The sequence below is a fragment of the Canis aureus genome, chromosome 25, assembly GCF_053574225.1.
Source record: "Canis aureus isolate CA01 chromosome 25, VMU_Caureus_v.1.0, whole genome shotgun sequence".
NCBI classification, from domain to species: domain Eukaryota; kingdom Metazoa; phylum Chordata; class Mammalia; order Carnivora; family Canidae; genus Canis; species Canis aureus.
The window spans coordinates 46,782,288-46,805,608 of record NC_135635.1 but is presented as its reverse complement, the minus strand read 5'-3'; the positions used below and the strand labels follow the sequence as shown (position 1 = coordinate 46,805,608).

At 43.4% G+C, this 23,321-nt stretch overlaps 1 protein-coding gene across 3 annotated transcripts; it reads right to left on the bottom strand.

The window, feature by feature from the left end:
• Positions 1-2,625: 2,625 nt before the first annotated feature.
• LOC144297493 (tubulin alpha-8 chain) lies at positions 2,626-21,733 on the bottom strand. Of its 3 annotated transcripts, XM_077871776.1 has the most exons (6): positions 21,571-21,697; positions 20,730-20,860; positions 10,704-10,926; positions 8,797-8,945; positions 6,436-7,116; positions 2,626-2,938 (listed from the first exon to the last, which is right to left on the bottom strand). In XM_077871776.1, the coding sequence occupies exons 3-6, from the start codon at positions 10,729-10,731 to the stop codon at positions 2,645-2,647; spliced, it is 1,152 nt and encodes a 383-aa protein (XP_077727902.1). In that variant the 5' UTR covers positions 10,732-10,926; positions 20,730-20,860; positions 21,571-21,697; the 3' UTR covers positions 2,626-2,644. The 3 variants fall into 3 exon arrangements, with proteins under 3 accessions (XP_077727902.1, XP_077727900.1, XP_077727901.1); XM_077871774.1 differs by lacking the exon at positions 20,730-20,860 and having other exon boundaries at positions 21,571-21,706; XM_077871775.1 differs by lacking the exons at positions 10,704-10,926; positions 20,730-20,860 and having other exon boundaries at positions 21,571-21,733.
• Positions 21,734-23,321: the final 1,588 nt, after the last annotated feature.

The following is a 23,321-nucleotide window of genomic DNA, read 5'->3' as shown; positions in this document are numbered from 1 at the left end:
TCAGCCACTTTCCTATTTACCCTCTTTGAAGGGATACTTAACTCCAGTTCTAAAATTAAATAATCCTACTTCATGACCAGAGTCATAAAAGTTGAGTGGGGCTGGAGGTACCCATGATTGGACAGACTTAACCAAATGAAGAAAAATAGAAAAGAAATGAGAAAATACATCCAAAGGCTTTGTATATCATCCCTCAAACTTTCCTGCAGCCCTATCCTCCTTTATTCATATCTCTTAAACATCACTTCTGTGACTTTGCCATTCCTGTTAATTTAACCTAATTCACATAAATCTAGAGGAAAGGAATACATCATAAGTGATTTACCACAGCCCTAAATCCTGGCCTTGAGAGTGTGTTATTTTCTCCCTAATTAGGTCATATATACCAAGGAATTCCTTTGAGGCTTATCTGAAATCATAGGCAGATCTCTCAACTTCCATCAAGAGAGAATATGCCCCTTCCTGATCTCTTGACCTTAATTCTCTAATACAATTTTCTAATAAATTTGTCTATGCATATACTTATGGGACTTGATACAGGAATGATCCTCAGAGTGTTATATGTAACTGATAAATTATTGAACAATACATCTGAAACTAACAACATGTTGGCTAATTGAGATTGAATCTTTACAAAAAGGAATGATCCTCAGGCAAGGGAGGTCATAATGGACAGCAGATCTGGACTTCCTTTTTTTTCTTTTTAGCACCATGATCACTTTCATGGAAGAGCAAAAAAGTATGGTCTATCTAAAAACAATCCTCTAGAAGTGATTAGCATTACTTCTTACCTAACCTTCCTTTTCTTGGAGCATTTTATTCTGTTTTTCTCAGGGCTTAGAAAAATATACAATAAAAATTAGGGAAAATCAACAATTAACAAGATGTACATTTAATACACAAGGACCTACTATGGTCCCAATCCTGGGTATCTTAACAATAATAGTTACTTAAGAACAGCTTTTTTGTTTTCTAAAATCCTACCAGAGCTGACTACTTCAGGAAAGAGATGCATTAACTCATCTTCTCTTTTGTAAATGTTATGGACTTTTGCTTCTCCCACATCCATCATCTTGTGAAGCAACAGTTGGAACTGGGGCACAGATACCAAGGCATAGAAGTGGTGTAGGGTAGACAATAGATCTGGTAGTCCCTGCTATCTGAGTTCTCTTACTTTGTGCAACATATTAACTCTGCTTGTAGTTTCTTCTATAAAATGAGCAGAATATCCATTTTGAGATTGTTGGGAAGATTAGAGATAAGGTATACATGTATATAAAGTATAGTATATTGGGGCAGCCCTGGTGGCTCAGTGGTTTAGCGCCACCTTCCGCTGGGGGTGTGATCCTGGGGACCCGGAATCGAGTCCCGTGTCGGACTCCCTGCGTGGAGCCTGCTTCTCCTGCTGCTTGTGTCTTTGTCTCTGTCTCTGTCTCTCTCTGTGCCTCTCATGAGTAAATAAATAAAATCTTTAAAAAAATAGTATAGTATATCGTACTTAAAACCTTCCAAATATTTCACATAGAGAAAAACCTAAACTCCTTACCGTGGTCTACATAGGCTAAATATGCTCTGGGCCCAGGTTGGCTCTTAGATCTCATCCCCATCTCACACCATCTTCCAGGCACATTGACTTCCTTTATGTTCTTCATACAATCTAAGCTTGTCCTCATATCTGTGTTTTGATCTATATCCAGCATCCTCTAACTCCAGAACTTCACGCGATGCCTTTCTCCTGTCATTCAGATCTCTGTGAGGCGTTTTCTGATCACCCAATCTAGAGGAGCACTCCCCTGGAAACTTTCTCTCATCACAGCTTTTTTTTTTCTTTTTACTTCATATCAGTTAACACTACCTGAATTATCTCACTCATTTATTTGTGTTTTTACAAGGGCAAAAAATGTGTGTGTCTTGTTTCTCATTCTCTAACAGTACCAATCTCTTCCTGGAATCTTCCCAATGCCCAGATCTTTCCTTTCTGAGTGTTTTACCATTCCACAGCCAGTAAGCTGCATTTTGGAGTAGGCCCAGACTAACCTAGAATTTAAAATCCTGATTAGTCTCATTCATTTGGGGAATATAACTAATAGTGAAAGGGAATAGAGGGGAAGGGAGAATAAATGGGTAGGAAATATCAGAAAGGGAGACAGAACATAAAAGACTCCTAACTCTGGGAAACGAACTAGGGGTGGTGGAATGGGAGGAGGGCGGGGGGTGGGGGTGAATGGGTGGCAGGCACTGAGGGGGGCACTCGACGGGATGAGCACTGGGTGTTATTCTGTATGTTGGCAAATTGAACACCAATAAAAAATAAATTTATTATTAAAAAAATAAATAACAATAAAATAAAATCCTGATTAGTCCTCTTCGCAACATGTAACCTGGCCTCATCCTAACCTAGAGACAGTGACTCTCATTTTTTTTAATGACACAAAGCTGCTTTTACCCAAGGGAGGGTCTGAACAGTTCAGCATCCATTTTTGGCCCAGTTACCCACAGGCACTGGTGTCAGATACCTCTTCCAAATGGAAGACAGAAATTAGGCAGGGCTTGGGAGTGTAGTCCGTTATTCTTGGAATATTTGAATGTGCTTTGAGTGGAGCAGTATAAATAAAGAGACATAGCCAAGGAGAAAGTGTTATATTTAAAACTCCTCCCCTTCATTTTCTTCTTCAAATGAATCAGTCCCCACTTCTTCATAATCCTTCTCCAGTGCAGCCAGGTCCTCCCTGGCCTCAGAAAATTCTCCTTCTTCCATTCCCTCTCCAACATACCAATGCACAAAGGCCCGCTTGGCATACATGAGATCAAACTTGTGGTCCAGGCGGGCCCAGGCCTCTGCAATTGCTGTGGTGTTGCTGAGCATGCAAACAGCCCTCTGGACTTTGGCCAGGTCCCCTCCTGGTACCACAGTGGGGGGCTGATAGTTGATGCCCACCTGAGGAACAGAAAAAGAAGAGGAGTAACAAAAGAAAATGCAGAGCAGTCAAAGGATAACTCAAGATGGGGTTATCTTGGTAACATGGTGTGGTAGCAAGACACAGTCATGGGTTGGGAATGGGAGCAGGCCTGGATGTGAAAAGAGGGAATCAAGAGGCTGGAGAAACAGACAGGTAAAGAGAGGTAAGTGGTGAAGAGAAATTAAAAGTGGGTGGAACGAGGTGCAGGCAAATTCAAGAGAAGGGCTATAAAATCTAAAGACTGCAAAATACTAGGTGGAATTTAAATTAAAAGTTGGAAGCAAAAACTGCAAAAGAAAAGGGTGAAAGAGCTGGTATAGGTAGAAATGCTAGTGGAGGGATTCAAGTAGACAAATGAGAGTAATGAATGAGATTATTGTTAGGAAGGGTATACAATATATGTTTATCTTGAAAAGGGAAATAGGTCCCCTTTAGAAGCAAATTAATTTCTAGACTTGGTTTATTGTTTTATGCATGGTCATCTAAAGTTTCTCTTAGTTATACGGTCAGCAAATTTAGGTAAGTTTCTCTACCAACAGTAAAGGGCTGTTTAAAAGATCATAGAGATAATGCAGAGTGATAAATTTAAAAATCTAAAAGGTCCTAGAGATGGTGTTAGTGTTAAAACCAGGCCCCATATTTCAGGGGAGGAAGGCTTGTTAGAAGAAAAACAAGGACTTCAGTCAAAGAAAGTTAATTAAAACTCTTGCCTGAACAAGCCAACTTCCCAAGATCTGGTAGCATAGCAGGGTCCTCTAAGCTAACCCTAACCCCATCTGATGTTAGGGATCTAAGAAATCTCCCTTCTGCTCATACACATATCACAAACCAAAGCCAATCCCAGAAACTGTAGAAATTTGGAAGAACTCTAAGGTGACAAATTGTGATAATATTTATGGGACACTGAGAATCACAGTTCTACCCAAAAAATACCCCTCCTACCCAGGTCATCATGCCTTGCCAGCCTCTCAATTTTATAGCATTAAAATGTATGTCCTCTTGAGAGATGTAGTTGGGAGTTGCAACAGGCTATATAGCCAAGGTGGGTAGCCCATGAAATGACTTTGCAATTATCTATCATTCCTCTTAGACAAAAGTAGCATCTTGGTGGTGGAAGTGATGCTGAGCCAGGGGCAAAGGACCAAAACTGAGAAGAGGAAGGGCAATGAATATAAACTTTGCTGCATCACATATTTTGCTAGATCTGACCCTGACCAGCAAAAAACTTTGTGCCTGGAGCCAACTCTTCTCTCTCGAACAGTAATTATCCCTTCAACTGTCAAGTAGGGACAAACTCCTTTGAGGAGGTTATGAGAGGATGAAGTTCAATAGCATGTGCCTTTCTGAAAAGCAGCTAAAGATGCTAGTACTACCTATCTTTCTGGACATAATCCCCAAACTTCAGCTTAAAATAACAGAGTCAGAGTAAGAGGCATCTCCTTTTTGTTTACTTCCCCACCACCCTCACACCTCATTTCTTTTATCCTATTCATTTTCCTACTAGCTCATTTTGTTGTTTGTTACCATTTTAAAAATTTAAAAAGAACTCCATATTTTGGAAGATCTTGACAGTTTTCACAAGAATGACCAAAACTTACCCATAAAAATTGGTGTAGTCTAGAGGGAAAAGATTGTGTATATAGGTAGGAGTACAGCAGTGAGGAAAAATCCTACAAAAGGAGATCAGCTACTAGGGTCAACGCTCCATATGCAAATAGGTCAGTCAAGAGAGTGGCACATGGTACCTTGTTTTGATAAGTCCCATCAAGGAAAAATAGAAATGCTCATCTCCGTATCTGTAGCAGCTGGTATAATACCCCTAGTGCTGAGTGAGCCTCTTAAATTATTAAAAGCATGACTGGGGGTTACTAATTAATGTAAATGATGGTAGTTATTTATTTTTTTTTTGATGGTAGTTATTTTGATAGTAGAATCTCATTAAAGACCATGGGGGGAGGGTAGCCCCAGTAGCTCAGCAGTTTAGCGCTGCCTTCAGCCCAGGGCATGAGCCTGCAGACCAGGAATCGAGTCCCACATCAGGCTCCCTGCATGGAGCCTGCTTCTCCCTCTGCCTGTGTCTCTGCCTCTCTCCCTCCGTCTCTCCCTCCCTCTCTCTCTCTCTCTCTCTCTGGCTCTCATGAATAAATAAATAAAATCTTAAAAAAAAAAAAAAAGACCATGGAGGGGCACCTGGATGGCTCAGTTGGTTAAGCGTCTGCCTTCAGCTCAGATCATGATCCCAGAGTCCTGGGATGGAGCCCTGCATTGGGCTCCTTGCTCAGCCGGGAGCCTTCTTCTCCCTCTCCCTCTGCCTGCTGCTTGTGCTCTGTGTCAAATAAATAAGTAAAATCTTAAAAAAAAAAACAAAAAGACCATGGGAAAACAGGACAAAGTGGTCAAGCAGTTCACATGCACAGAGCATTACCTTGTGCTTTCAGCTGCATTACCTTGCCAGGGCAACTCAAAGGAGTGGCTTCTAACATTCAACATTTACTAGTCCTAAGATCCATGGTTTTTCTCAGGCTATTATATCTACCCACTGACCCTCAGAGTCTGAGGCATTTTCTAGATTGCAGACACCTGCTCTACAACAGGCTTCCTCAGCTTCTGCTTATTCCTGGTTAACGGGAAATGTTGGGGCTTCACAAAATAAGTGATTCACAATCCTATAGTACACATATAATTTCTTATCCTCACTTTAAGTTAATTAAGACTTACAGGAAAAATATTTAATTTTTCAAAATAAATTGGAGAGGAACACATCTTTTGTTAAAGGAGGGAATTATACCTCTTTGGTAATTTGAATCATTTGGTTAACTCCATTCTCTAATCTTTTTTTTTTTTTAATTATTTTATTTTATTTATTTATGATAGGCACACAGTGAGAGAGAGAGGCAGAGACATAGGCAGAGGGAGAAGCAGGCTCCATGCACTGGGAGCCCGACGTGGGATTCGATCCCGGGTCTCCAGGATCACGCCCTGGGCCAAAGGCAGGCGCTAAACCGCTGCGCCACCCAGGGATCCCTCCATTCTCTAATCTATTGTCAGATAACAACTACCTCTGCTCATTCATCCTGAACATCCCACTTGCCTGCAAGGGTTCTTTCTAGCCTGTTCACTCCCCCTCTTAGAGAAAAGCCCTTCTCTACCTGACCTTTGGGATGCTTGCAGATATTAGGGTAGGAACAGTTGGCACTTTCTCCCTCTGTTGTATTGTCCCTCTGAGTATTGCAATTGTTCTCCTCCCCTTCTCTCAATTATCCTTTCAAATAGTCTCTTCCTTACCTAAAATGAATGAATTAATGATATCATGGTTATATTTATATTAAGCCTTCTTCCCATGTCATCCCGTGAAGCCTGAAGCTCCCATGGAATTTTATGTCTAACATCCTGGAATTTACATGTATTTCTCCCCCATCTCCTTCTGCTTCTCTAATTGTCTATCTTCTCCCTAAGTCAAGTCATCAGCTCTCACCTTGAAGCCTGTAGGACACCAATCTACAAATTGAATAGTCCTCTTGGTCTTGATGGCGGCAATAGCGACATTCACATCCTTAGGCACCACATCCCCCCGGTAGAGCATGCAGCAGGCCATGTACTTCCCATGTCTTGGGTCACACTTCACCATCTGGCTGTTGGGCTCAAAGCAGGAGCTGGTTATCTCAGCCACGGAGAGTTGTTCATGATAGGCTTTCTCAGCAGATATGATGGGTGCATAAGTGACCAGTGGGAAGTGGATGCGGGGGTAGGGCACCAGGTTGGTCTGGAACTCAGTGAGGTCCACATTAAGGGCCCCATCAAAGCGGAGAGAGGCAGTGATGGAGGACACAATCTGACTGATGAGGCGGTTGAGGTTGGTATAGGTGGGGCGCTCAATGTCTAGGTTCCTGCGACAGATGTCATAGATGGCTTCATTATCCACCATAAAAGCACAATCTGAATGTTCCAGTGTGGTGTGGGTGGTCAGAATGGAGTTGTAGGGCTCTACCACTGCAGTGGAGACCTGAGGAGCTGGGTAAATAGCAAACTCTAACTTGGATTTCTTGCCATAATCCAAGGAGAGGCGTTCCATCAACAGAGAAGTGAAGCCAGAGCCAGTGCCCCCACCAAAACTGTGGAAGATGAGGAAGCCCTGCAAGCCAGAGCAGGCATCTGTCTGGGGAGAGTAGAGCATGAGAAAAAACCATGGAGACAAGTTTATGAAAATATCTTTATGTGAACAAAGACAGGCAATCCTCTCTATCTGCCCCACTCCATTCCTCAACATTTTTATGTAGGTAAAATAAAAACAGCCTTGAAGTAGTAAAATAAAAAGGAATTGAGTTGATCTGGAGAGAACTAGCTAAAATATATTGGGTGGCAAACTGTACAAGTACATGCCACTAGGTACGTATACGGTTCCAGCCCAGTGACTTGGTTGAATCAGGAATAAGAGTGTCAGAACCACAATGGTTAACAACTTTGCCCTTTGAGAACCCCAAATCCTTGCCCATTTTTCCTGCCCTTGTCATTGGTTTTGTGGGAACTTGTGACTATACATCTCAGCCCAGCCTTGAAATGTGGCTCAGGGTATCAATTTCAGACATATATATGGAGTTAGAGAACCTGAGTTTTAATATCAATTTTGTCATTTCCCAGCTGTAAAAACTTGAGCAAATTATTGAACCTCTCCAGATTTCTGTTTCTTCCTGACTGGGCAATAAAAAAATACTCATCTCACAAGGTTATCGTGATTATCAAATGAGATAGCATGATATGCTGAGCAAGTACTTGACATGTAGTTAAGCACTCAATGTTAGCTCTTATCAGAACTAAGAGAATCCATAACAGTCACAAATTTTCCCATTGGGTATGATCTATGATATTGGTTCTGAACTTTTGGGGCCCACAGACAGCTTTGAGACAGATAATTCCTACGAGCTCTCCACTAAGCAGAAAAAGTGAACAAAGGGACGCCTGGGTGGCTCAGCAGTTTGGTGCCTGCCTTCAGTCCAGGGCGTGATCCTGGAGTCCTGGGATCGAGTCCCACATCAGGCTCCCTGTATGGAACCTGCTTCTCCCTCTGCCTTTCTCTCTCTCTCTGTGTGTCTCTCATGAATAAATAAATAAAATCTTGAAAGAAAGAAAGAAAGAAAGAAAGAAAGAAAGAAAGAAAGAAAGAGTGAACATATACAAAAATTTGGCATCCTTAGCTCCCAAGAACCACTGACCAAGTCCAACCATTTCCATTGTAAAGATAAGGAAATGAAAGTTCAAAGAGATAAACTGGCCTACCCTATAACTCAGGGCTTTTTAATCATACAACCAGATTCAAATCCCAACTCTACCACTTTCTAATTGTGTGACTGAAGCTAAATAATTGAGCCACACTGGCCCTCAATTTCTTCACCTGTAAAGTACAGGAAAATGACTTTCTCTGTATCATCGTTATGGGAATTAAGTGAAGGAATGTATTTAATTGACATTTGTAATGGTATTTTTTTAAGTTCTCAAATGTATCAACAATCTCTTCCTCTTCTCTTCCAAGTTAAATTCTTTGTTACCTTATGCTTTCAACAAGCAAAGAGCTAGCTTTCCTTATATCTAGAATTTCCCCCAGATACTACCATAGAGTATCAATAAGAATTGGTAGGGCATCAACCTGTAGTTCATAATGTCCAGGTGAAGAAAGGGGCATCATTCCTATGAATGCTTCTTATAGTACATAAGCAAAAATTCTCAAATCTTAAGAGCTCTATTCTGTAGCTAGGTGTCGTGTGCCTTCACTAATTCTGTTCAGACTTAGCCTATCCATTTTAGCCTAACTCATCAATTCCCCACCCTTGTTAATACTTACCAGCTTCCGTATACGATCCAGCACCAGGTCGATGCTCTCCTTGCCCACTGTGTAGTGGCCCCGGGCATAGTTGTTAGCTGCATCCTCCTTCCCTGTGATCAACTGTTCTGGATGGAAGAGCTGGCGGTAGGTTCCTGCTCGAACCTCATCTACCAAGGGACAGAAACCATCAGGTCTTTTTACCTTGTTTCTAGAGAAGTGTCCCTCATTAAATATCATATAATACTTTTCTGGGTCTCCATTTCCTCTGCCTATAAAACTCCACTGAGGTAGAACCAGACAACCCTATAATAAATCTGCAAAAATGGGCAGCCCAGGTGGCTCAGCGGTTTAGTGCCACCTTCAGCCCAGGGCCTGATCCTGGAGACCCGAATCGAGTCCCACGTTGGGCTCCTTGCATGGAGCCTGCTTCTCCCTCTGCCTGTGTCTCGGCCTCTGTGTGTGTGTGTGTGTGTGTGTGTGTGTGTGTCATGAATAAATAAATAAAATCATTAAAATAAAAAAGATAAATCTGCAAAAGGTTAAGAGAATTCCAGGGTAACATAGGCACTAATTGAATCAGAAGCCTGTGACTCAAATAGGCAAAGAGAAGCCAGCTGCTCTGCTGGCAGGAACTTTTAAAAGCATCAGGTTCACAAAGTTCACCAAACATCAAAGCTAAGTGCCCTGGCTTCCTTCTACTTTGACCCCTCAAGTCTTCCTTTTTTTTTTTCATGCTGCAAAGTTACCCAAAACTTTAACCCAATTTCACTTGCACTAAAATGTTCTAGGTACACAGATAAAAATTCCAAGTAATCTGCTCTCTGAGGAATTGTTCTATCCCTAACCAAATAAATGTCAGGCATTAGAGATATTTTAGGATGATCTTAAAGCAGAACCATGCTCCAGGTTCTAGAAGAGCAGGAGCCCTAGAGAGGGTGGCTATTCAGCTCACCTCCAAGAGTCCACACAAAATAGATATATGGCTGACCAAGATGCATCAAGCCCCAGCTACATGTCCTCTTTTCTTCAGAGTTATTCTAATCTCCCCACCCCAAGGAAATCAGTCATTTACACAGTTGTCTGGGGGGAGTAATCTGTACATTTTGTATTTATACAATGTTTCCAAGGGCTGTGTACCTATAGTCTGCTGTCCCTGGAAATTAGTGTTCAGGCATTACAGACCTTAGCCTAGATATCTCTGTGAAACTTACCCATTCCTTGTTTGGTGAACCAGCCTTGAGGCTGAGGAAATCCTGATGTTGAGCTGAGGACTGACCCAGGAGTCCAGGGAAGTGATGTAGGGGGTGAGGGGGACCTCAGGGGAAAGGTGAAGCACTAAGAACCTGTACCAACACAAGTCAGAATTCCTGTTTTCTAGGATCCAGAAGAGGTTCATTCTAGAGCTACAGCAACTTCTGGCTGTAAGACAATGTGTCTGCTCTTACTCCATTTTGTATAAGGTAATACAAGGTTATATCAGACCCATGGGAAAAGACTGCAATTATTATGAAATCAGAAACCCTATGCTTTGGAAAATTGACTATTTGGAGACCTCTTACAATTCTTAAAACTACTTTTTTTATTTTTTTACTCTTAGTATCTAGTAAAGAATCTTGACTAAAAATTTAAGTCTTTCTTAGCAGGTTAAGGAGTTTAAGTATAGGTTCTTTCGTTCTGCATAGGTTACAGCTAAAATGGGGGAGCAGAGATCTGTGATTTCTATCGTATCTGGAGACTCCAAAAGACTGGAGATTTCAAGGAGCTAACAGAAGTAAATGTGGGGTGGGGAGGTTCTAGTTGAGCCACTCCCACCCTCCAATTAGAGATTCTGCTTCCTTAGCTATCATGGACCAAAGCCTCTGCAGCTTTATGTTGTTTTCTGTGGAAAGGATCCTAGCGCATACTCACCTACAACCCATACTCACCTACTACAGTAGGCTCCAGATCTACCATGACAGCCCGAGGCACATGTTTCCCATTACCAGTCTCACTGAAAAAGGTGGTGAATGAGTCATCATCATTGACCTTGCTGCCTTGGACACCAAAGGTGCCATCTGCCTGGATGCCATGTTCCAGACAGAAGAGCTCCCAGCAGGCATTGCCAATCTGAACTCCTGCTTGACCCACGTGGACTGATATGCACTCCCGCTGTGAGGAAAATGCAGAATCAAGGTCAAAGGGTCCTACACTTGGTCATGCCTTTATGCTATATCCTGCACATCTGAAGACTTGTCTATCTCTGGCATCCAACTCTCAGGATATCCATCCCTCCAACCATGCCATTTAGAACCAGGTGGGGTCTGACGTGTCAGGTGTCTGGGTACCAATGCATTTGGACTGAGACTTGGCTCAACAGGGGGTTAATTCAAAACCATGAATTCTTGTACTGATGAAGGAGGTCAAAGGATGAACAAATGATAACAGCAGAAACTGTCCATAAATTCACTACCATACACAGTGACAGCATTTGTATTCATGCCTAGGCCTTCCTAAACAACATCACCTCTCCTGTCCCCTTTCTCTCTCTTTCCTTCCATTCATCTCTCTTCCTCTCCCCTCTCTCCCTCTTTCTCTCTCTCATGCGCGTGCGCACACACACACACACACACACACACAAACTAACACACAAAGTCTCAGAATATCATAGAGCAGGTAAACACTAATGAATATACTTTGTAAATAGGTATCGTGGGTGTCTTTAGTGTTCTGGTTACAAATGTAGAAGAAAGGATTTACATCAGCAAAGGAAAATTGGGAGTATATAAATGAGCTCTTCTTAAACTCTGATAAGTTGGAAAACTTATTTATAGCCACCATAACCTGCTCCCTTGCCTATGTCAGGCCAAGCATTAAAGGGGACCTTTAGAAGGTCCTTACCTCTTTGTTACTCTGGTGTGAAGTCATGATTACCTGATTGATCCCAGTGCTAATAGTTGAGGATAAGGATGGGTGTCTGTGTGTGAGAGAGAGAGAGAGAAAGAGAGTATGAATGTGTGTGTTTGAACAGAAGCTGGGGTTTTACCAGGAAGTATGGCCTCATCACCTCCACATATCCCACCTGTGAGGAAGCATGGCCAGCACAAAGTGGCCCTGTGCACATGATGCCCAGCTGGGAAGCATGTGCTTGGTCCGTGGGTTTCTGTTCTTATCCATGACGTGACCTGGCATTTTCCAGCACTAGGTAACCCAGGCCAGAGCAGAGCCTCTAGAGGATTTGGCTGGTAACTGAAACACATGGAGTCAGAGGGAACTTGAACGTTCTTTGGCCATGGGAACAGGGCAGCTGCTCTGAGTAATAACTCAAAGAGTCAGAGATTCCAGGACTCATTACCTCCTAATTTGATTTTAGAACTGAGACCTACCCTACACCTGTCTTTATGACCTTGCCTTGGGGACCACAGAGCACAGGTGTTCACAGCAACCAGTATGAAACATATCTCTTTCTGGAAATACAACCCAGCTATATTTCTGTGAGTCTGATGGCCAGGGAAAGTCTTCACTCACAAAGTTGTCCACACCCCAGGGTTTAAATTGCACCTTCTCAATTTACTTATGCTGTGTGACCTTGGCTGAGTTACTTAACTTCCTCTCATCTGGAAATTAAAAGTTAGCCATGATTATTGTTGTTTTTGCCTTTACCATTATCATTTTCATTATGATACTACCTTGTAGCTTTATTCTGCACCCAGAAGAAACAGGAGTGGAAAGTTAGAGACCCCAGGTTCCCATTCCACTCACCCCTACTCTGAGGTCTATTTTCTGCCTTCACCTTATGTCTTAATTCAGAATTTTAAAAAAGTGTCCTATACTTTGATGCCCCTTTAATCTCACACACACCAATAGAGATGCCAGTCTTCAAAGACCCATTCTCTCTCTCTCTCTCTCTCTCACACACACACACACACACACACACACCCCTTAGAAAGAGCTATTTTCTCTGTTAAACTCGCTTAAAGAGACTCAGAAATAACTGATATGTTCATAGGTGCTTCCAAAACCCAAAAGTGGCTACATCAATCAAGAGAAAAGGAAGGTCCCTCAATACCATTGCCACTAACAGGAACCAGGGCTCCTGGAAGAAATGAAGAGTTCTAGGATTGAGATAAGGAATATACAAGATGATCCTGGAACATGTTATGGTGCCTGAAAGCACAGAAGCTATCACAGACTGGAATGATGTTATAAGAGCTCAGAAAGCTCCCACTGCCAAAGATGAGTCAGTATGAGCATGAAAAAGAAGGAGGATGGTACTTGATTGAAAATAGGATATATAGGGCAGCCCGGGTGGCTCAGCGGTTTAGCGCCACCTTCAGCCGAGGACCAGATCCTGGAGACCCGGGATCCAGTCCCACGTCCGGCTCCCTGCATGGAGCCTGCTTCTCCCTCTGCCTGTGTCTCTGCCTCTCTCTCTCCATGTATCTCATGAATATATAAATAAAATCTTCAAAAAAAAAAAGAAAGAAAAAAAAAAAGAAATAGGATGTATATAAAAATCCATACTCCTTTGTGTTGTTAAGAAAGGAAAATAAGGGATCCCTGGGTGGCGCAGCGGTTTAGCGCCTGCCTTTGGCCCAGGGATCGAATCCCACATCGGGCTCCCGGTGCATGGAGCCTGCTTCTCCCTCTGCCTATGTCTCTGCCTCTCTCTCTCTCTCTGTATGACTATCATAAATAAAAAAAAAAAAGGAAAATAAATAAAACTGATTTGTCCCCATTCAAACAGTACTCTTTATGAGGGAAAGCTCTTTTTTTTTAACTGAAGAATGTCAGCTAATCAATGTACAAGGAATAATATATTAATAAATGTTGCCATATGATAGTTCCTAATTACATAAGAAATAGATATTCAGATAGTGCCAAAGAATCAGTTACTTACAGGTTACAATGAGAAAAAATAACTACAGCAGTTACTACCCTAACACTGGGATCAATTTTAACAGTACTGATAGTGAGAAAACCAGACATTAAGGACCTCCTGATGTGATGCAATATGACATACACAACACCACCCACGCAGGAATTCTTGTACTTAGTTTTGGGGTCCTGGGGTGGCTCAGTCCGTTAAGTGTCCAACTCTTCATTTTGGCTCTGGTCATGATCTCAGGGTCATGAGATTGAGCCTGTGTCGAGCTCCTCACTGGAGGATGACTGGAGCTCCAGATGGAGCCTGCCTAAGATTCCCTCTCCTTCTGCCCCTCTACCCCCACCTGCTCACATTCTCATGTGCATGCTTTCTCTAAAAAAAAAAAAAAAAAAAAAAAAAAAAAAAAAAAAAAAGCTCAGCCTTAATCTATGAAACACTTTAAATTTAGTTTTCACATTATAGAAAACACAAGAATCAGAGTAATAAATGACATGAGAAAACAGTAAAATAAATCCAGAAAGTGAAACATTCTACAGGACAATTGATATATTTTTAGTTTATGGAAAATAAAGATGATAGGAGAGATTGTTCCATATCAAAAGAAACTTAAGAAACATAATGCCCACATGTAGTATGTGCACTTGGCCTAAATTCTGGTTTGAACAAATCAAAATTATTTGGGGGACAAATAGAGACATTGATTAGTTTTATTAAACATGATAATGAAAGTATAGTTAAGTATGACAATGACCTTATTTTTTAGAGTCACTTCTAAAACATTTGGGGAAAAATACTAAAACATCTGTATTTTACTTTAAAATACTTCAACAAATACAGCAGATAAAGTAAATATGGCAGAAAAATAATAATTATTAAATCTAGATCATAGATGAATGAGTGGCATTATAGTACTATTCCAGGGATTTAAATTTTTCCAAACTAAAAAGAATAAAAAAAGAAAAAACTAAAGAAAAAAATTTTTAAAGTATCTTATTCTGCAGGGTCCAGGCTCTTCCTGTCCCATTTCACTTAGTCATTGATTAAGCTGGCAATACTAAGAACTAATTTGCCAAGGCACTGAGCTAGCCTTCTCCAGCCATTGCCTCATCACTGCCCCCATCTTCCTGCCTGGAAGTTCTACATAGATAAACATAGAGCAGACACAGTGCTGTTGGCCTTGTGAGGCCACCCCTCATCCATCTGGCCTAAGCAGGGATGTTATGTCAACTGCAAACATTTAGGATACTAGAACTGGACTGGCTTTATGGATCACCAAATATGATTCCCTCCCCATTTTACAATGAAAAATCTGATGCTCAGAAAGGTAAAGGAACAGATTCAAGATTTTACAACTCTGTAGCAAGAGCCCAGACTGGAATCCAGGTCTTCTCTGACCTCAGCTTGAGTTCTTTCCTTTACACCACACAACCTCCTGGCTCATTGCACTCTGAACTTCCAGGGCCCTGGGGTGTGCCCATATCTACATCAATGCAAGCCTGAGAGTATATAACAAGGCCAAACTCTTATAGCAAAACTCCAAACAGAAAAAAGCTCCAATGCAGAGAGAAACTGAGAATGGCTTATGGTCTCTTTGAAAATGGGTCATCCTTCTCTGATAGAACCAGGAATCTGTTTCTCAGGGCTGGTGTGTGTACAAGGAGAAGGAGGAGCTGAAGTGCAGAGGAAGCTGACCCAGCAGAGGATATTAATGTCCTAAATTTACTCCAAACTCAGATTTCAGATTCCCCTCTCTAGCCAATCAGAGCTCAGGCTTTCTCTCTCGCACTATTTCTCTCTTTCAGTTCCATTTTGTTTTTTGTTTTTGTTTTTTTAATTTTTTGTTTTTATTTATTTAGGATAGTCACAGAGAGAGAGAGAGAGGCAGAGACATAGGCAGAGGGAGAAGCAGGCTCCATGCACCGGGAGCCCAACGTGGGATTCGATCCCGAGTCTCCAGGATCAACCCCTGGGCCAAAGGCAGGCGCCAAACCGCTGTGCCACCCAGGGATCCCCCTTCAGTTCCATTTTGAATCTGAGTTTATACAGCTCAGACCACTTCTGTGCTCCAGGGATGTTGTGGGGTGAAGGGGGTCCCGTGTATGCTGCTGGATCTCTCTGCCCAGCAATCCAGGGAGTGAAGATGAGGGAGAGGGGAGAGACCTAATAAAGTAATTTCGTTTCCTCAAGAAAAGTATGACATATCCTTACACAGACCTAGTGCCAGGATAACTACAAAAGTTACTCACTGTCTTCATTTCTACAACAAATATTTATTGTGTTATTATGTGTGAGGAAGTGTCAAAAGATACTAGGCTAACTCCTACCCATCCTATTCATTAAATGTGACTTCCTACAGGAAGTCTGGAAAACCACTAACTAGCATAGGGCCCCTACTATGTGCTCCCATAATCCTCTTCTTTCCTATCATGGTATTTATCACACCATATTATAGTTGCTTGTTCAATTTTCTGATTTTCCTAGCAGAGAGAATAAGGGTTTTTTTTTTTTTTTTTTTTTTTTTTTTTTATGATAGTCACAGAGAGAGAGAGAGAGAGGCAGAGACACAGGCAGAGGGAGAAGCAGGCTCCATGCACTGGGAGCCCGACGTGGGATTTGATCCCGGGTCTCCAGGATCCTGCCCTGGGCCAAAGGCAGGCACCAAACCGCTGCGCCACCCAGGGATCCCGAGAATAAGTTTTATGAAGGCAAGAAACCCTTATTTACTTACTGCATCCCCAGCATCAAGCACAGTGCTTGAATGTAGTGGGTGCTCAATAAATACATGGACGATTAGAATGAAAACTCTGCCCAGAGAGGTCTTATAATCTATTTAACCAGAGTAACCAGTGCCTAAGAGACAATGGGAGTTCAAAGGAGAAAAAGAACAACCCTGGCTTGGTTTCCTGGAACAGGAATATCTGCAGTGACCTTGACGAATTTAGACATGCCAAAATGATCATTTTAGTTGGGCTTGGGAACAATATGAACAAGAGGCAGGAACGTTTAGGGCAGGTCCCACAAATGGCACAGTTTGCCTGACATGTAGGCTCATGAAAGGCAGAGCAGATGAGGCATCTATGCCACCTACCTCCATCTTCCATGGGGAGAGAAGCCTACATTTTGCAGAACATCAAAAGGAAATTCTAGAATTTTACAGCCCTTTTATAAATCCACCCTAAGAAACCTTTTCTTATATAAATCTTATTTCTATTTTAATATTAGTCATTCCCATTCATTTTGTTCTCAGAGGACTAAGATCAGCTAGTTAGGATCCTCTGTAGAAGGAGGCTTTGTAGCTTCAAATATCATTTTGAAGTATCATAAAATAGTAAAACTGGCATATTACCTAGGAAAGGAACTGACATGGACCAGTGGTATATGGCATGTAAAAACCTGAGACCAGTTCACATCCCCTAAGCACCAATGTAATCAAATGCCACACAGGTGCTTTCAGGGAGCATATTATTATATCAAATTATGTCTAGATGCCAGGCTGGGCTAATAACTCACCTATATTTTAGGATCTAGGTCAAAGATGGCAAATAAAAAGTAGATCCACAGTGTCATGGAGGAATAACTAAAGTAAGAAAAAATGTGATTCATAAAAGATTGTTTGAATTATCCCTGTTCAAAACCCTTCAATTACAGCATATTTGGAATCAGAACAAAAAATAGATAGCAAGCCAGAAACAGCAAGAACAAAAACTTGACCTAAATTAACATCAGTGAGTGAAAGTAGCTCAAGAGAGGGGGCTCAGTTCAAAGACATTGCATTTAGGGCAGCAATAGGGATGACATAGACCAACTTTAGGAGTGGCAGGGGTATGTCCCAGCATGAGGGACCCATTGGTGTCAGAAGGCCCATCAGCTTTAGCTGACATTGGGGGCAAGTGTGAGAGACAGTTAAGGAGTTTTAAACTGGTGTACACTGCCCACTCCATTTTCCCATTCTCTTCCTACAGATAAAGATCTGGGAGAAATTCTAATAGGAAGACACAGACAGGGAAATGTCTACCACAAAGGCCACAGATAGCATTACTGGTCCATTGGTGGCCAGAGGGAAAAGGAGCAGTTGGTCCACTTCTGCCCTCAAAGAAAGAGTAGTGAAGTACACCCACCTCCTATCACTAGTCCTGAATTCACCAGCTATTGTTCCTCAGAAGGTATTTCTTTTTTTTTTTTTTTTAGATTTATTTATTTATTTATTCACAAGATTGAGAGAGAGAGAGAGGCAGAGACACAGGCAGAGGGAGAAACAGGCTCCATGCAGGGAGCCCGACGTGGGACTTGATCCTGGGTCTCCAGGATCACGCCCAGGGCCGAAAGTGGTGCTGAACCCCTGGGCCACTGTGGCTGCCCAGAAGTTATTTCTAACTTTTCATCTTCCTCTCAAGGTCACTCAAGAGCCCCCTCAGAAAGGACACTCTGCAACAGCATTGGCCCTTTAGCTCTGCATGGACCTGACCTGATCCTGGAAGCTTCCTATGAAAACGCCTCATTTAATCAGCACCTTTGCCCTAGCCACTGCCAAGGGAAATTCTGTTCATCAGGTTCCTCTGCTGCTCCGAGGCATATAACCCTCCACCAATGTCTGGGGGAATCTGCCCTTAGTAGCCAGAAGAGCAGACCAGCAGTGGTCTGAAGTCAGAAAATAAGTGTGGACCCTGCAGAGATCAGCCATGCCTGACTACATGGAGGCAATTTGCAGAGGACTGCAGACACAAAGGCAGTCCATCTCACCCCCAAAACAGTCTCCCCTCCTCTCTGTTTTTTGGGGTTTTGGTTTTGTTTTGTTTCGTTTTTGAGAAACAGGCTTTTTGTTGCCATTTCATGCCTATTCCCATCTGAACTGGTGCTCCACAGTTCAGGAGGAATGCAGTAAGGAGGCTGAGTTGCAGATGTTTTCACCTCTCCATAAACCCAAGCGGTTTCTCTGTGCCTGAGATCATAGACATGGGCTTGACTTGGGGCACCTGGCCAGAAGTCTCCAACCACTTTCCCCAAAGGTGTCCTAGCCTCAGTTCCCAAAAGAACTGCTTACTGGAGGGACACTGGGAGCAGATGGGAATGCTCAATTATAGGATTAGTTAACACATTTCTTACTCATAACATACAGAAATGCTGAACCTAGGGGATCCCTGGGTGGCGCAGCGGTTTGGCGCCTGCCTTTGGCCCAGGGCGCGATCCTGGAGACCCGGGATCGAATCCCACATCAGGCTCCCGATGCATGGAGCCTGCTTCTCCCTCTGCCTGTGTCTCTGCCTCTCTCTCTCTCTCTCTGTGACTATCATAAGTAAATAAATAAAAATTAAAAAAAAAAAAAAAAAGAAATGCTGAACCTAATTCTTTTTAACACAGCAGAATTCTTCCTCCAACCCCCAAGAGGGAAGGAAATCCTAGAGAATGGCTGCCTGAAGGAAATGAAGTCCTTTCTGCATGGGTAGGATTCTTTGGGTCTATGTTTATTAGATATGTCATTTTAGCCTTTCAGGAACAAGTCAAGAGGTTTTTAAAAAGAGGTTCCATGAGTGAAAAATGGTCAATTAAATATGTTTTCCCATTAAGACAATGCTGCCAAATACCCACCATTTGCTTCAACATGGATGGAACTGGAGGGTATTATGCTGAGTGAAATAAGTCAATCGGAGAAGGACAAACATTATATGGTCTCATTCATTTGGGGAATATAAAAAATAGTGAAAGGGATAAAGGGGAAAGGAGAAAAAATGAGTGGGAAATATCAGAAAGGGAGACAGATCATGAAAGACTCCTAACTCTGGGAAATGAACTAGGGGTGGTGGAAGGGGAGGTTGGCAGGGGGTGGGGGTGACTGGGTGACGGGCACTGAGATGGGCACTTAATGGGATGAGCACTGGGTGTTATTCTATATGTTGGCAAACTGAACACCAATAAAAAATAAATTTATAAAAAAAAGACAATGCTGCCAATGTAATTAAATATTTTAAACAGAACCTGCTTTACAAAATTCAGTTTCAAAATAAATAAAAGATATTTTCTTTCCAAAATATTCAACCATAGGTTTTCAATTAAACATCTACATTTAAAATAAGGTTTTACTGTTGAAAAATTTTATTTACCTGACATTTTCAGAAACTTGCCTATTGAATACACAAAGTTTGCTCAGAGGGCTAGATTATGATCATTGGATCCCCTGTAAGTTCCCTGTAGGCTCTACTATGAGAATTGCTATGGCACGCAGGTCAAAATTAAAACATGCAAGAAAAAGCACTTTGAAAATTATACAGCATGACAATACTAGACATTATAAATATTAAATATCAAATTTTGAGTATGTTGCCTAGGATTTGCTTCAAAATAATAGGAAGTGTGGAAAAGGGGAATAAGTGAAGCAAGACTTGTCAAAAGTAGGTAATTGTTGAAATTGGATGAGGCATATACATTGGTATATTGGGGTTCATTATACCATTCTCTCCTCTTCTGTGTATGTTTGAAATTCTCCACAATAAAAAGTTTAAAACAGTAAAGCTATGTGGAGCCTTGGGAATTGTATTGTAACCCTCTTTCATGTTGTAAATGAGAAAACCAGTTTTCTCTAGAGAGGTTAAACGATCTTCTTGAAGTCACATAGCTAGCTGCAGAGCCAGGAGTCAAAATTCTTCTCTGGGTCTCTTCTATGGCCTCACAGCAGGGGCCTCGGGCAGGAGTGGGTTCCTTTGGCCACTGTCACCAACATCCCCCAAGTTCTTCAAGCTGCCAGGTGGGTCTGGGAGCATGCTCCGGAGAGAGGGGCTGCCAACAGACCTCCAGCTAGGAACAGCGGAGCTGGAGCTGGAGCTGGAGCTGGGGCTGGGGCTGGGGCTGGGGCTGGGGCCGGAGCCGGAGCCGGAGCCGGAGCCGGAGCCGGAGCCGGAGCCAGAGGACCTGGGCGCAGTCCAAACTGAGCAGAGCAGGGGGAGGAGGGGAGTTTTCCCGCGGCCCGGCTGGGTCACCGACACCTACAGCAAGACTGCCTGGAGAACCTGACCTCGGCCTAAGAGACAGGCTTATTCCCTTCCCTCCCCTCCGCCACTCCATCTTTCCAACCCACCCCCCGCTGCCAAAATACCAGGGCTCTGAACCGGGAGATGCTGGGGTGTCAGGGCGTTCCGGGAAGTAAATTGGCGGCGATTTTACCCACTCCAGGGACGGGAAGGATTCTAGAGGGTCTGGAGAGGCCCGCTCCAGCAAGATCTGCGTCTGCAAAAGGATATGGATTTCGGAGGAGGGAGAAAGGAGCCGCCACTGAGCCCTTCGCCATGGTAGTAAACAAAAAAGGAAGTCTGAGGTCCCCTTGCCTTCCGGAGGGAGACTTCTGTGTGTCAAAATCCTTCAGATTTTGACCCCTGGAAAAACTGGGGACTTGGCGTGGGTGCCAGGGAAGCCGGGCGCACTAAAATTGTAAGTGCCCCCAAACCCAAGAAAATGTTCAGAGACGAGAAAGGAAAAAGACTTCAAGACTGGGGATACTATGACTAAGTCCTCTGTCACATTTGATTGGATTTGGGGACCTTTGATGGCCCAGTTGCCCGTCAGGAACCCCTGGACTGCATCCTCCGGACCGCGCTCCCGGCCCCAAGCCGCCAGCCCGTCGGGGCCCCTCTGAATCCCATCTCTCATCTCTCCTCCCCCTCCTCACCTGCGTGCACCGACCTCCCCGAGCTCCCTCTGGGGGCCAACTCGCCTCCGGTCTCTACTTTGTCTATTCCGAAGGGTCCTGGCCCCGGGTGTCCTCCGCGCGAGGGTACGGACCCCCTCGAGCCTGAACTGAAATCCCAGGAACTTCTAGCTCTGCAGACCCAAAGCGACGGACCCACTAGCCCCCCACGTACATGCGGCTTTTGGCGGGGTGCCAGCCCCGCGCCCCCGATTCCTGCCCACCCCCAGGCCGGGGCCCCGGAAACGCTCACCATCGCGGCTGCTCTCCTCGCGGGCTCGCCTCCCAGCTGGGCCTGCCCACCCCAACTGCTCCAGATACCGCCGCCTCCGCTGTTGTGACACACTGGGCGGGAGGGGGCCGGGGACAGACAGGCCCGGCCAGCAGCTGTCCCGCAGCATCACAGTGCCCGGGAGGGGAGGGACCGGGCAGGTCACAATTGCTCGTCCCCGCCCACCCGCGGGGGCCCCGCCCCCGGGCCCGCCCTGTGGACCTGGCGCCGCCGGGTGGGGGGGGGGGGGCAGGCCTATCACCCAAGCGCACTCTTTCACTCTGTGCCATCCGCCATTAGCTGGAAAGCTGCTTAGGAAAGATGTGTAAAAGTGCCGCAAAACAAAATGTGTATCACTGCCCAGACTTTTATTCTCTTCCTGCTGCCAAATACTAGCTGCCAGGAAGGCCTAGGACAGCAGGAAAGGCACCTGATTGGGGTTTAGTTGAGGGCAGTCACCCTAAGCCCGGGAGAGTGCAGGGCTCACTGCTACGAGGAGTAGGCTACCAAGCTCAGCTCTGTTTCTTACCTGCCAGTGCTTGAGCAAGTTGCTGAGCTTCTTCTCTAGTAACCTGTTTCTACTTCCATCAAAGCCGATGTACATTAGAGAATTAAGTGAGAGAACATATACAAAGCCGTAAAGCTCCTGACACACAGCAGGTGCTCAATACTCAAGCTGTTTCTATTTCTACTGCTCTATCCCTGTACATCACTCTTCCATTATTTTCAAATCTGTCTTGATCCATTTATCATCACTCCCTCTTCCTACTTTTAAGCCCAGAATGCACTAAATGATATCAGGGTTCTGGCTTTCTCCTTACCCAATAATAGGGCCTCCTGGTGGTGGCCACAATGATGCCAAAGGGCAAGGGATCCCAACTCTCTAGTCAAAGAGGCTGGGGGCAACTGAGTCTGGCCTTGGTAAGAGCCCCTCTCTTTATACTTCAGATTTTGGCAACATTATTAAACCTCCATCCACTTTCCCCAACAGAGAACAATCCCTGCTGAAACATGAGACCCAGTCTCCTATCTCACTTTCCTCTGACACCTGACTACCAACCATCAAGTCATTCCATGCAAATTCATGGCTTTTCTGCAAGATACTGTAACACAGAGCTGTTTTGATCAGGGTACTATGCTTTACCCACTGATACATACAGTACTTATTGGATTATGAGTTGGATTTTTGTCTGTCTTATAATGTAAGGTTCCCAAGCATATAATGGTAAAAGCTCAATAAAGGATACTATTACTAATTTTATATTTCTTTCTCTTCCAAATCCCATTGCATATTCCATTACTTCTTCCATTACATTTATCACTTTCCACTTTGGATTCTAGGTATGTGTGAGTGTGGATGTGTTTAGACATTCCCACAAAATTTGAAAACCTTAAAGGCAAGGATTGTATTGTCTTCCCCATCAAAAGCATCTAGTTGAACCTAGGTATTTAATCAAAGGATACAAAATTACAGATTTGAAAGGTTACATGCACCTCAATGTTCATAGCAACATCAACAAAAATAGCCAAACTACAGAGAGAGCCCAATGTCCATCAATTGATGAATAAAGAAAATGCGGGAACATTCCTCAATATCATAAAAGCCTATTATGAAAAGCCCACAGTGAGTATCATTCTCAAGGGGGAAAAACTGAGAGAGCCTTTCCCTTAAGATCAGGAACTCGACAGGGATGTCCACTCTCACCACTGCTATTCAACATTGAAGTCCTAGC